The sequence below is a fragment of the Bolinopsis microptera genome, chromosome 3 (assembly GCF_026151205.1).
Source record: "Bolinopsis microptera isolate Bmic1 chromosome 3, MBARI_Bmic_1.0, whole genome shotgun sequence".
Lineage (NCBI taxonomy): Eukaryota > Metazoa > Ctenophora > Tentaculata > Lobata > Bolinopsidae > Bolinopsis > Bolinopsis microptera.
The window spans coordinates 10535507-10547413 of NC_087074.1; the positions used below are offsets into that span (position 1 = coordinate 10535507).

The 11907-nt window shown below is 37.1% G+C and overlaps 1 protein-coding gene across 1 annotated transcript; it reads right to left on the reverse strand.

The window, feature by feature from the left end:
* Positions 1–1472: 1472 nt before the first annotated feature.
* On the reverse strand, positions 1473–11856 carry LOC134813172 (ZP domain-containing protein-like). Its single transcript, XM_063820860.1, has 11 exons — positions 10290–11856; positions 9962–10048; positions 9762–9862; positions 9484–9577; positions 7810–7979; positions 7410–7522; positions 2896–3063; positions 2429–2559; positions 2150–2294; positions 1767–1930; positions 1473–1608 (listed from the first exon to the last, which is right to left on the reverse strand). The coding sequence occupies exons 1-11, from the start codon at positions 10444–10446 to the stop codon at positions 1529–1531; spliced, it is 1410 nt and encodes a 469-aa protein (XP_063676930.1). The 5' UTR covers positions 10447–11856; the 3' UTR covers positions 1473–1528.
* Between the last annotated feature and the right edge of the window lie 51 nt (positions 11857–11907).

The following is an 11907-nucleotide window of genomic DNA, read 5'->3' on the forward strand; positions in this document are numbered from 1 at the left end:
GATATAAATCACAATTGTTGTTAACCTAATTACACTAAAGAAAATCACCTCACTTTCTGCGATTATTTGAATATAATTTAAAAATTTCCCAATGAACAACTCTCTTTAGTTCATAACCCATTATAGTCCAGTCATTTAAGGACAGCTGCCTGCAAATCTTCAGATACTCACGAAACTTTGCACAGACCTTCCCAAAGGTATGAATAAACAATTTTCGGTTGGAGACATTTTTTACCGTGGGCAAAACCCAGGAGGGCCACGCCCATATTGACCCAATAACGTAACTGACCCCTTGCTTCTGAAGGTCGTAGAGACTTCAAAATAAGCTTAAACGAAGCCGCATATGCATGTTTATATAAGAGTTATTGATCAACACATGGCCTAAAATCCTTACTTTTCGAGAAATTCGCCAAAAACCATTTTGGGCGTGGCGCTGAGCCCATTTTACTAACTTTTGATAGGATTGTGATAGAGTCTTTGGATAGAGTGCAAAAGAACCGCAATTGGCATATTTATATATGACTTACGAAGAAACATATGCCTTAAAGTGCTTGCTTTTTCAGTTATTGGCGAAAAACTGATTTTCGGTTCCAGAAATCATGCAAAAATATGGGTATCTGGTATATTGGGCTATGAAGGCCCTAGAGATTTTTGAATAAGTGCAAATTGTGCAGAATAGCCATGTTTATATACAACTTATGAAGCAACATGCACCCTAAAATACTTACTTTTCGAGTTATTAACATAGAACGGGAGGCAAAAATGGCTGATATAACCAATTTTGCTCTATTTTGTGCAAATTTTCTCTGTTTTTTCCCCAAATATAAACTCGAAAAGTAAGCATTTTAGGGTGCATGTTGCTTCATAAGTTGTATATAAACATGGCCATTCTGCACAATTTGCACTTATTCAAAAATCTCTAGGGCCTTCATAGCCCAATATACCAGATACCCATATTTTTGCATGATTTCTGGAACCGAAAATCAGTTTTTCGCCAATAACTGAAAAAGCAAGCACTTTAAGGCATATGTTTCTTCGTAAGTCATATATAAATATGCCAATTGCGGTTCTTTTGCACTCTATCCAAAGACTCTATCACAATCCTATCAAAAGTTAGTAAAATGGGCTCAGCGCCACGCCCAAAATGGTTTTTGGCGAATTTCTCGAAAAGTAAGGATTTTAGGCCATGTGTTGATCAATAACTCTTATATAAACATGCATATGCGGCTTCGTTTAAGCTTATTTTGAAGTCTCTACGACCTTCAGAAGCAAGGGGTCAGTTACGTTATTGGGTCAATATGGGCGTGGCCCTCCTGGGTTTTGCCCACGGTAAAAAAAATGTCTCCAACCGAAAATTGTTTATTCATACCTTTGGGAAGGTCTGTGCAAAGTTTCGTGAGTATCTGAAAATTTGCAGGTACACCTCCATAAATTTCCATAAATGACTGGACTATTAGTCTATTTAGTATTTACAATAGCTAACGTTAGCTCAGTTTACGATATAGTCATCTTGATAAACCTTATTGTGCTACAGCAGAACCTGCAGCAGGAGGAAGAAGGTCAAAATTCCAGGTACTAATTTTACACCAACTCCCAAAACCAGCTCATCTGAAAATATGTAGATTAAATCTCTGAATTCTTTAGGTAAATTTGGAGTTACTTTTTAAAGTTTGTACTTATATTTTTAATCTAAACTTTTATCGGGTGTTAACGTCGGAATATTCCTACTGTTGACTGGTCTCTCAAGAAGTGTCCAGAAATATTACCAAGCACAGTGAGAGTCATAGAATCAGATATAGTTTCGTTCAGTTCACTAGTCAGTTCTACGGTTATCACTCCTGATTGTTCCACTTTAAGGTCTACAAGTTTCAGTGTGTACGTTGTGATGTAGGTTGCTGGGTCGAAAGATTCCTCAATGAATATAGTGGCCCTGATAATAAATGGAATTTAATTTCTTCAAGAGTATCAATAATAAGACTTAATTTTTAAGTAGTACCCTGGAAGCTGGATATATAAGCAACATCAAAAACTAGGCACTGATGAAATGTATCATGTTATTTTGAGTTTAAAATTGTATATGTGCAATTTGATTAAAATTCGATCCAATTTGATATTGAATTTCATTACCATGATAACGGACAAAACTTACTTATTATCCACAAGGTCAGTGTCATCAAGCTTCCAAGTTACTCTCTCTGGAACCGGCTTAGCAATCACATGTACATCTAAAATCAGTTCCTCGCCATTGTTTAACTTCTGATCTTCAACAAAAGTTTTGGTAAATGTCATCGGAACTGAAATGTTATAGCTTTAGAAGTTTATAAGTTTATAGTGTCATAAAGTCCGGCAAAACTTCACCAGAACTGATCATCATTAATTCACTTTTCTGTCCATAATTTCAGGATCAGAATTGTAATTTTTATCTCACCTCTGATTTCAACGGGATGACTAGGCACTATCGGTCCTTGATAAATGTGGAACTGTAAACCGTTCAGATCACTTGATACTTCAGCGAATCTCTTCCGTCTGTTTTTTAAGCACAAGTCTGTACAGCCAAAACTGAAAGTGTTGATGAATTATGAATAAAGTCATAAGGATTGGATACAGTCGAGTTATATAAAATGAGTATATAAAATGATAATTAAATGATTGATGAAGTAAACACATATTCTAAAAATTAATCCTTGAGCTAAGTTCCCGGGAAATGGAAAGGTTCTATTTTATTTTACTTTTACGGAAGAAAATTAATTTAGGAAGGCCGACTTTGAATATTCTTTAAACAGATGGTTTTTGAATGTGTTAACGTTTACAAAAAGAGTTCAACTACACTCAATGAAGATGCCTGCCTACATAGCTCAATGAATATAATCAATAATGACATCATAATACCATTACCTGTTATCCGAAAAACTACAGACTTTTATAACAGCGTGAATGTAGATCGGAGTCTGGCTGTCCAAAAAGCTAAAAGCTTTAAAGATAAATCGTTTAGATTTGGGGTCTGAATGAGGCTGCAAATTCGAGTCTGTTTCAATAAACTTGAAGGTGGAGTCCACGATGCACCTGAAATGAATTTAAATTAATTAAAAGTAAAACCTAAAGGTCACAAGATTGTTTCGGAGTCTGATATCCTGCGATCCTGATATCCTGCGACTGCAGAAGGACATTGATTATCTCCATGACTGGTCACTTTCTAATAAAATGAGATTTCATCCCGACAAATGTAAGGTCCTCACCGTCGCAGGAAGGATATCCGAAACAGTTTCCCTCCTTAGTGTCCTACCACTCTTTAACTTTGTATACTCCATGGGAAGAATCACACTTGACTATGTTGATCATGAAAAGGATCTGGGTGTAATTGTGACATCAAATCTCGATTGGAAAGATCAGTGCTCCAAAGTCCTTTCTAAGGCAAACCAAAAATTAGGCATGGCGAGAAGAAATTGTTATTTTGTCCAAGACGTAAATCGTCGTAGAGTACTGTATCTCACTTTAGTGAGGAGCCTATTTGAGCATTGCTCGGTTATATGGAGACCAGTCACAAAATCCCAGATAAGCAAGCTGGAGGGCCTCCAAAAGCGTGCTATTAAGTGGATTCTTCACGAGGAGTATATGAGTTATCCACCATCCACATACATTCAAAAATGCAGACAGCTGAAGATTATGCCGATTGAAGACCGCTTTGACTTCTTGGATCTCATCTTCTTCTTTAAAATTGTGAAGCAACATATACCTGTCACTTTACCCTCATATTTGCAACCATTTCAAGGCCACTCAAGGCTCAGAAATAGTCACATGGACTCTCTATGTTTTGTAAGCTCTATCTCACCTCGAGCAAGCTCCAACGCTTTTGCCAAGAATTTCTTCTATAGGACCCACACTAAGTGGAATCACATTCCTCTAGATATCCGTGAGATAGAGAGTATCACTGATTTTAAAAGTAAACTTTCCACTTACATGTGGGGGAAAATTATCCCGGTGGATTCGGACTCTGAACTTGACTATTCAATAGAAACAAATCCGTAAAATAGTTTATTCAAGATTATCTATTCTTGCTGTCTGCATTCACATATTTCTCAATTTCATCTCACAGCACAATATTTTATGAATTGATTGAATGGGTGTGTGATTTTGTTTAAAGTAACTTATTACAATTTTATAAGGGCCCATGCTTGTGCAGGAGCTGCATTTGCACTCAATATCTGTGTTTTGGTGACCCTCAGGTCCTTTGGTTACATACATTTTGTCCGAGACAATTTCAACTTTGACAATCCATGCTTAGAGGACAATATTATATTTAACTAATTCATTGTGTAAACTTGTATGTAATTGACTGATTTGAAAGATTTCAATAAAAAAAAAACATATTTATCTAGCTATATGGAAATTAAATTCCCTTCGTTAATATTTCACTTTAAAAAAAAGCTTTGAAATTATGGATATAACTATAAGCAATAGTTTCGTGCTTTCTAAAAAGAAAACAGCATCGTTATCACTATTTTAACCCATTAGGGACGACGAGTTTTAAAGTTTGCCGATTTTGATACCGTTTAACACACTAGGTCACTTTACAGCAAAAATGAGATATCCAAAAAAGCTAATCTGTATCTCGTTTACTTTAAAAGATACAGCTATGGTCGCATACGACCCACTCGTCCGGGTCGCAAACGACCCATCACGGTTTTTCGGCTTTAACTTCTGAAACAAAGACGTTAGGATAAAATAAAAACTGTAGCATAAGTTAAAAACATATGGTCAATACTGTGTAACTCTAACTTTTTAAAAATAAAGAATTTGGGTCATTAACGACCCACTCGGCTCACTTGCTTATTACTACATATGTCCATGTAACTTCTTGAATTCAGCCTAAAGCATGACATCATAAGTTCAAAATCGCCTCTCAGCAAGTGATAATCATCATAAACTGCGAAAAATCGGTTAAATGGGTCATTAGCGACCCACTAGGACCACAAAATTGATTAATTAAATATAATGTTGTCAAACTTTTACAAATATTAGTATAAATACATGTTATATCTTGGTCATTACTCCTGTACGTTGATTTAAATTTTAAAATCGATCAACTGGGTCAATAACGACCCACTCGGAAGTTGAACCACGACATTAATTATCAGTATCATGTTGTTCTACCATCAAGAAAGACACTCGTAGGTCTTAATTCCACGCAAACCACGGGTGGCTGACTACTAGCCCTTCTGAGATCTGGAGTCTCACGGTAATCTGCAGATCACGTCACCCGATGACTGACGAATAATGGGCAGAATTGGATTGATAGGTAGGTGAGTTTATCAGCTGTTAGTACACGACCGTAATGCCGTGAGACAGCAAACAACATGCCTATCTTTTCCCGATTCCTATAACGTCCAAGAAGAACTATACAACTGCTGGATTCAGATTTCAGATGGCTGCATCTACTCTCTTCGCAGCTCCCTTTCTTTACTTCTTAGGGGCCGTTCATATATTACGTAATCACTTATTGGACAATTTTTACGCCCCCCCCCCCCCCACCGCATAGCTATTATGTCAAAATTACACAAGCGTAATCATTTGGAAACTCCCCTCCCTCTCGGCCGATTACGTAATACTTGTTTTCGTTTTGAAAGCTGCCTCGTTGTTGCGGGGTTTGTTACCCACAACGAGGTAGTTGTCTGAGAGATTGCAGGTTGCAGCACCGCCAGCCAAATGGGGGGGGGGGGGGGGGGGGGGCTTTTTCCTTGTACTTCTTCACAGAGCTGTAGATGTAGCCATCTGAATGCAGCAGTTGTTTAGTTATTCTCGTACTTTCTAGGAATGAAAAAAAAACAGATTGGCATGTTGGATTAGAATATGCAATTTGACCACTCGTCTTTCAGTATTTACCCAAGGTTACATGATATCTCGTATACTTCGTTCAGGGGATTTTTCTTGAGTGACATGATCTGATCACCGTGGGACCCTGGGTCTCAAGCAGTGGGTTGTAGCAGGTCGTTTACCAAGATTCGAAATTGACGAAAAAGGTAACAGAATCTAATAAGCAACAACAACAGCATGGCTATACCTAGCAAGTTAGGAACGAGGGCCGATTCCTTTTCTTTTGCGGCACGGCCACGGTCCTTTCGGTACAGATTTCCACGCACCATAGTATTAGTCAGGACGCAACTCCAGGCATATGCAGTAGTGTTATTCTCGCAGCTCTTTGATGAGTGATGACGGCCCTTCAGTTGGCCCTGGATCTCAGAAGGGCTAGTAGTCAGCCACCCGTGGTTTGCGTGGAATTAAGACCTACGAGTGTCTTTGTTGATGGTGGAACAGCATGATACTGATAATAATTAATGAGGTGGTTCAACTTCCGAGTGGGTCGTTATTGACCCAGTTGATCGATTTTAAAAGTTAAATCAAAGTACAGGAGTAATGACCAAGATATAACATGTTTTTATACTAATATTTGTAAAAGTTTGACAACATTATATTTAATTAATCAATTTTGTGGTCCTAGTGGGTCGCTAATGACCCATTTAACCGATTTTTCGCAGTTTATGATGATTATCACTTGCTGAGAGGCGATTTTGAACTTATGATGTCATGCTTTAGGCTGAATTCAAGAAGTTACATGGACATATGTAGTAATAAGCAAGTGAGCCGAGTGGGTCGTTAATGACCCAAATTCTTTATTTTTTAAAAGTTAGAGTTACACAGTATTGACCATATGTTTTTAACTTATGCTACAGTTTTTATTTTATCCTAACGTCTTTGTTTCAGAAGTTAAAGCCGAAAAACCGTGATGGGTCGTTTGCGACCCGGACGAGTGGGTCGTATGCGACCGCAGTTAGTAAACAGCGTCTAGCTCTGTTTGTGAACATCTGATTATCACGGGCTTTTCATATGTCTCAAGGAAATCGTTGCCCGCAACTATTTTGTCCTCAACAAAATAAGCCTACATAAAGTTTTAATGTCCCAATCAAGGCAAGAAGTAAAGTGAAATATTTTCCAATTATGACGACTAATTAGCCTAATTATTTAGTTGTTAGTAATTAATTGGGTCTCGACTGGAAAGTCAATAATGTAGCCCAATAAATTTTGAGCATATGTGCGAAAGATTCGTTGCGTTTAGTATTATGGTTTGTCCTCTATAGCCTCTAGAAAAGGTGGGTCGTAAACGACCCTATCGTCCCTAATGGGTTAACTCAGTCACACTCACTACTGTGTGATATGAAATATGAATACTATTTAAGGCACGTTGAGACAGCAATAATCCAATCAGCTTCCAGCGTTGACCAATCAAAATGTTTTCACCCCCCCCCCCCCCCCGCATAGGGGGAGGTGAAAACATGTTTCACCTCCCCCTATGCGGGGGTAGCGGGGGCAGTCGTATGGCCACTGGACTTCCACCTCCCAATTAAAGAACTGACCCTTCCTTCACCAAGTCGTAGGACAAGTTTCCATCCTCCTCAGTTTCACTGTCCTTTGCTTGTATTCTGACCACACCCAGAGACTGGTCTGGATCTAATGAATCCAGTGTGACCTGGTTATGTGTTTTAGTTTATCAAAGCTATTCTTCTCAGTGCTTAAGTGATTATTATACAACCGTTGGGAATATCATAAGTTGCTATAAAGTGGTAAAGAATCGAAATTCTATTCCATCCTAATTAACACATCCCAATCAACTCCTAAATTGGTTTAAAGACTTTAAATTTCAGATGATACATGGTCTTTATATTGATCCAAGGTCTTTATATTCCATGGTATAGTTGCAAAATGAAGTTGGCGATGAGTACTACAAATCAGTGGATTACAAATTTCACACAAGACCTGCATGTTGATATTAGCGTTAAGTGTTAGCTGAAAGGGAAAGTTGACCACTTTGTTGGCATATGTTGCGTCCTCGTAGATATCTAGAAGGAAACGTAGCGAACCTTCACCCGTCACCTTTTCCACAATGGCTGCACCCTTTACCTCCCAAGATGCATACTTGGTGGCACCTGGGAAATTAAATAAGTGTCAATCATGATTGTGGTTACATTTAAGATTTATCAAGTTTTTATTTTTTAACTTTTAGCTTTTTTTCTATATAAATCTAGCAACTTTCGATCCGACAAAACTGCTCCGTCAAACTATCTTTTATCGTTTAAAACGTAAATTGCAATTTGAATTGTGTTTAAAAAGTATAATAATTATAGTTCATAGACAATAAAAACTTGTGAATGTGCAGTTTTTGTTAACTGTTGATAATCTAGCTCTCTTATCTCTATTTTATCGCTACATTATAACTGCCATTGTGCGGGTACTGTGTTTTTACTTTATACAAGTACAAGTACACGATGGATGATGATGAAATGGATACTCTTCAAAGATTGTCAAATTACTCTTCCTACATTACACCATCAGGTCTATAACGCTTGGGTCACTGAACTCGCGGGAGCTAGATGAACTGTGACAATGAATGAGTATGAATCAGAGTTTTCAGTTGAAACGTTCAAAAAGCCAGTGAAGGCAGTTTTAGTCAAACATTTGTATTCTGCGTATCGGACTACCAGTAATCATGTAAATATGGTTTTGGATATCAAGAAAGATATGGAGGAGTTGAAGAGCGATCTTATCCGATCGCAAAGTACTGTTATCAAGCTGCAGGCTGAACTTCTGGAAAGCAAATCGAAGCAGTTGGAATCCGTGCACTCCACCGTCAAGACCAGCGTTCGGGACACTGTTCAAGCTGGGATAATCACATACAGTCAAGCTGTTTTAAAAGCCGCACCTGTACTCACAGAAGAGAGCTTGAAAAAGGTTGTACAGAATGTTATATCAGAAGAGGATCGAACTAAGAATGTGTTAATATTTGGTTTCGAGGAGACTAGTGAAGAGAATCTGAGTCATGAAGTTAGCGAGATGTTTCAGCAGATTGATGAAAAGCCACACTTCGAAGCTATCCGGGTTGGGAAGAAGTCAGCTGAAAAGATTAGACCAGTTAAAGTTTCTTTTGAAAATTCAAGTACAGTCCATCAGATATTAGTGAAAGCCAAAGAACTGAGACTGATTCCACGTCATAAAACTGTTTTTATTTCTCCGGACCGATCACCTGAGGAACGAACTATCCATCAACAGTTGGTCTTAAAGATGAAACAGATTGCCAAAGAAGACACAGATAAACATTATTATATCAGAAGTGATAAAATTTGTTGTAAGGACAAGGTAGTGGAGTGAACGATTTATAATAATGTTTAATGATATACATCCATGAGTTGTTTTTTTTAACCGTTGCTATACTAACTTTTAATGTCAATAAGTAATTTGGTTTTGGATTTTTTATATCATACTCATTCACTGAATATCTTAGTTTGGGGTATATTCATAGGCCAGCCGCTTTGACATCGGCAATCTTTATTTTTATTTGGATTGTTGATATAAGCGGGATAAAAATGCTTTATTTCATTTCATTTCATTTCATTTTCAATTAGATTAATTTCAATAATTTCCATGATATTTCACCTGTTCTATTGAATGAGCACTCAAATGATATCTTAAGTTCTCCTCCTCTGGTTATACCGTTACTGTAATCAATTTTACTGGAAATTCCTATCATCTGAAAAATTAATTTATAGGAAAATTTACAAGGAAAAAAACGTAATTTTCAAGACTTGATTTATAATCTTTTTTTAAGTTATAATTTATTTATTCTACCACCCGTCTCTTCAGCTCAATCGAAATTAAACGACAAAAATCTGCTAATAACTAACAAATATAACGGTAAATGAAGAGCATCTTACTTGGTTTTTGTAAATGACATGACTGTTATTATAAAATACCGTCGTACCGCATTTGTCTAAATCTGTTCTGATTTCTTGAGAGTCTCCCTTAAACTCACACTCTGTAATGAAGTATTGACAACGTGATTTACGGTATAAAAATTCTATCAGATATTCAAAAATAGATGCAAACAAACTCTAAAAATTATCAAATAAAATACCTTTGTCGTTGAGCAATATTGTATCAAAACTAATTTTCTCGGTAATGAACAACTTTATTCCGTATCCATCACAAGTGACAGTAGCCACTGAAGACAACAAAATATAAATTATCACAGACAGAAGAAAGAAATTAATTTCCAATCCCTGTTGGTAAATATGCAGTCAGAAATTTGGAAAATATTTCTCAATGAACATTGATCTATACAAAATATGAAAGTGTAATAATATTAACAAGTACTGAGGATAACCCGATTGAAATTTATTCCTTATCAATGATAATTTCATTTGGAAACCATAATGTCTCCAAATCATATTTAGTAGATTAACCTGGTGGACAAGATGGGGATTCAGATAGGGTACCGTCAGTGCACACCATTGACGACGGTCCAGTTATGACAAATCCGCTGTCGCACCTTATTTCGTATGTTGAGCCTGAATCAATCGTCGAATATGGAGATATGATGCCTTGTTCGATAACGGGCATGCTACAAGGTGCTGAAAGGGAAAATCTGATTAAGGGTAAAAAATGCTTCCACAGTTCAAAGTATTTTAGATATATACACTTTGTAGCGACTTACTCATGATTCAAAAATAAATTCTAATTTTACAATCCACATTTTGAGGACAAAGAAAGTTTTATGTTTTATTACGAGAGACCGTCAAAGTTATTTTATGTGAGCTCTAACATCTTCAAGGGCGAATCAAACTATTGCAGTTGTATGTTTACTGCAACGTATAAGAAGACTATTAGCTAAAAGGGAATCAAAATATTATGGAAACAAGATCATACACAAATAATCGTCCTTAAACTTTTGTAGAACATTATTCTTAATTAAATCACCTAGAACGTTGACCACAACTCCGTGGGTAGATACAGGTGAGTTTGGGTACTGTGTTGATGTTACCGAGCATTTGTAAGTGAATGTTGACTGGTTAGCAAAATCAGCAAGCTTGGTAGCCTTGATGGTGAGTTCTGCCACCTGTATGCCGGTTACATTGACTGTACCGTTGCTGACATCATAGTTCGTAATATCCGATACAGATACAGTCGTACCATCAGGAGCCTTCCAGACTACATTAACAGGGGTTCCACCTACGTCTAGTTCTCCTACTGCACAGGTCAACGTCTGATCCTCACTAGTAATGACTGAATAAGTCACTGACGCTACAGCTGAAAGATGTATATGCTTATATGTAAATAAATCATTCAGTCTTTTTAAACTTTTGAAGATGGCTATAATTTTTTCACCCTGGTCTACTGACCAGGAAGAAAAGTTAACGTGGGCAAAAACAAGTGTTTTTTGCCCACCTCAGAGGTAGGCAGAGCATCTCAATGCTATCCTCTCGTGGGCTATCTTGGCCCAACCTCTCTTAAAAAAAGGAAAAAAAAAGCCTAAATTAAGAAAGATTACTGCTGAAAAATTCGAATAAGACCTCGTTATACACATTGTGGTTTTCAAAATGTATCAAGATTACTCACTGAAAACGTTAGAATTGACATCAGTCTCTTCTGGAGACGCTGATGTTTTTGCATGCTCGTCAGATTGAATGACACAGGTGAAAAGAGCATCAGCCGTGTTTTCACCAGCAGGTATGGTCAGAATTGTAGTTTGACTGTTGGTGCCAGAAACGTAAGTTCCAACTTCAATAGCATAGCTGTCAGTACCGTCAGTTATAGCATCACCCGAAGGTTTCTTCCATGTTACCGCCTCCAGCTGCTTACTCAAACCACTTACTACACAAGATATCGTAGCTTCTGTGTTTTTCAGCACTTCGCTACCCTTAGCTTTTACATCTGAAACAATCAGTCATTTAAAGTAAGCCCGCAATAAAAAATATCAACAGTATTGTACAGGAACTGAATCATTGAACTTTCTAAACTAAATTCACTGGATCCTATGATGAGTTTAATTTTGTTTTTACAGTAGGATGTAACAAGTTATAT

Coding starts and splice junctions, on each gene's coding strand:
- LOC134813172 (XM_063820860.1), bottom strand. CDS start 10,446: ATGCCCGTTATCGAACAAGGCATCATATCTCCATATTCGACGATTGAT. Junction 1,931..2,149: donor ACTGACCTTGTGGATAATAA/GTAAGTTTTGTC, acceptor ATTTATTATCAG/GGCCACTATATTCATTGAGG. Junction 1,609..1,766: donor TATGACTCTCACTGTGCTTG/GTAATATTTCTG, acceptor ACATATTTTCAG/ATGAGCTGGTTTTGGGAGTT.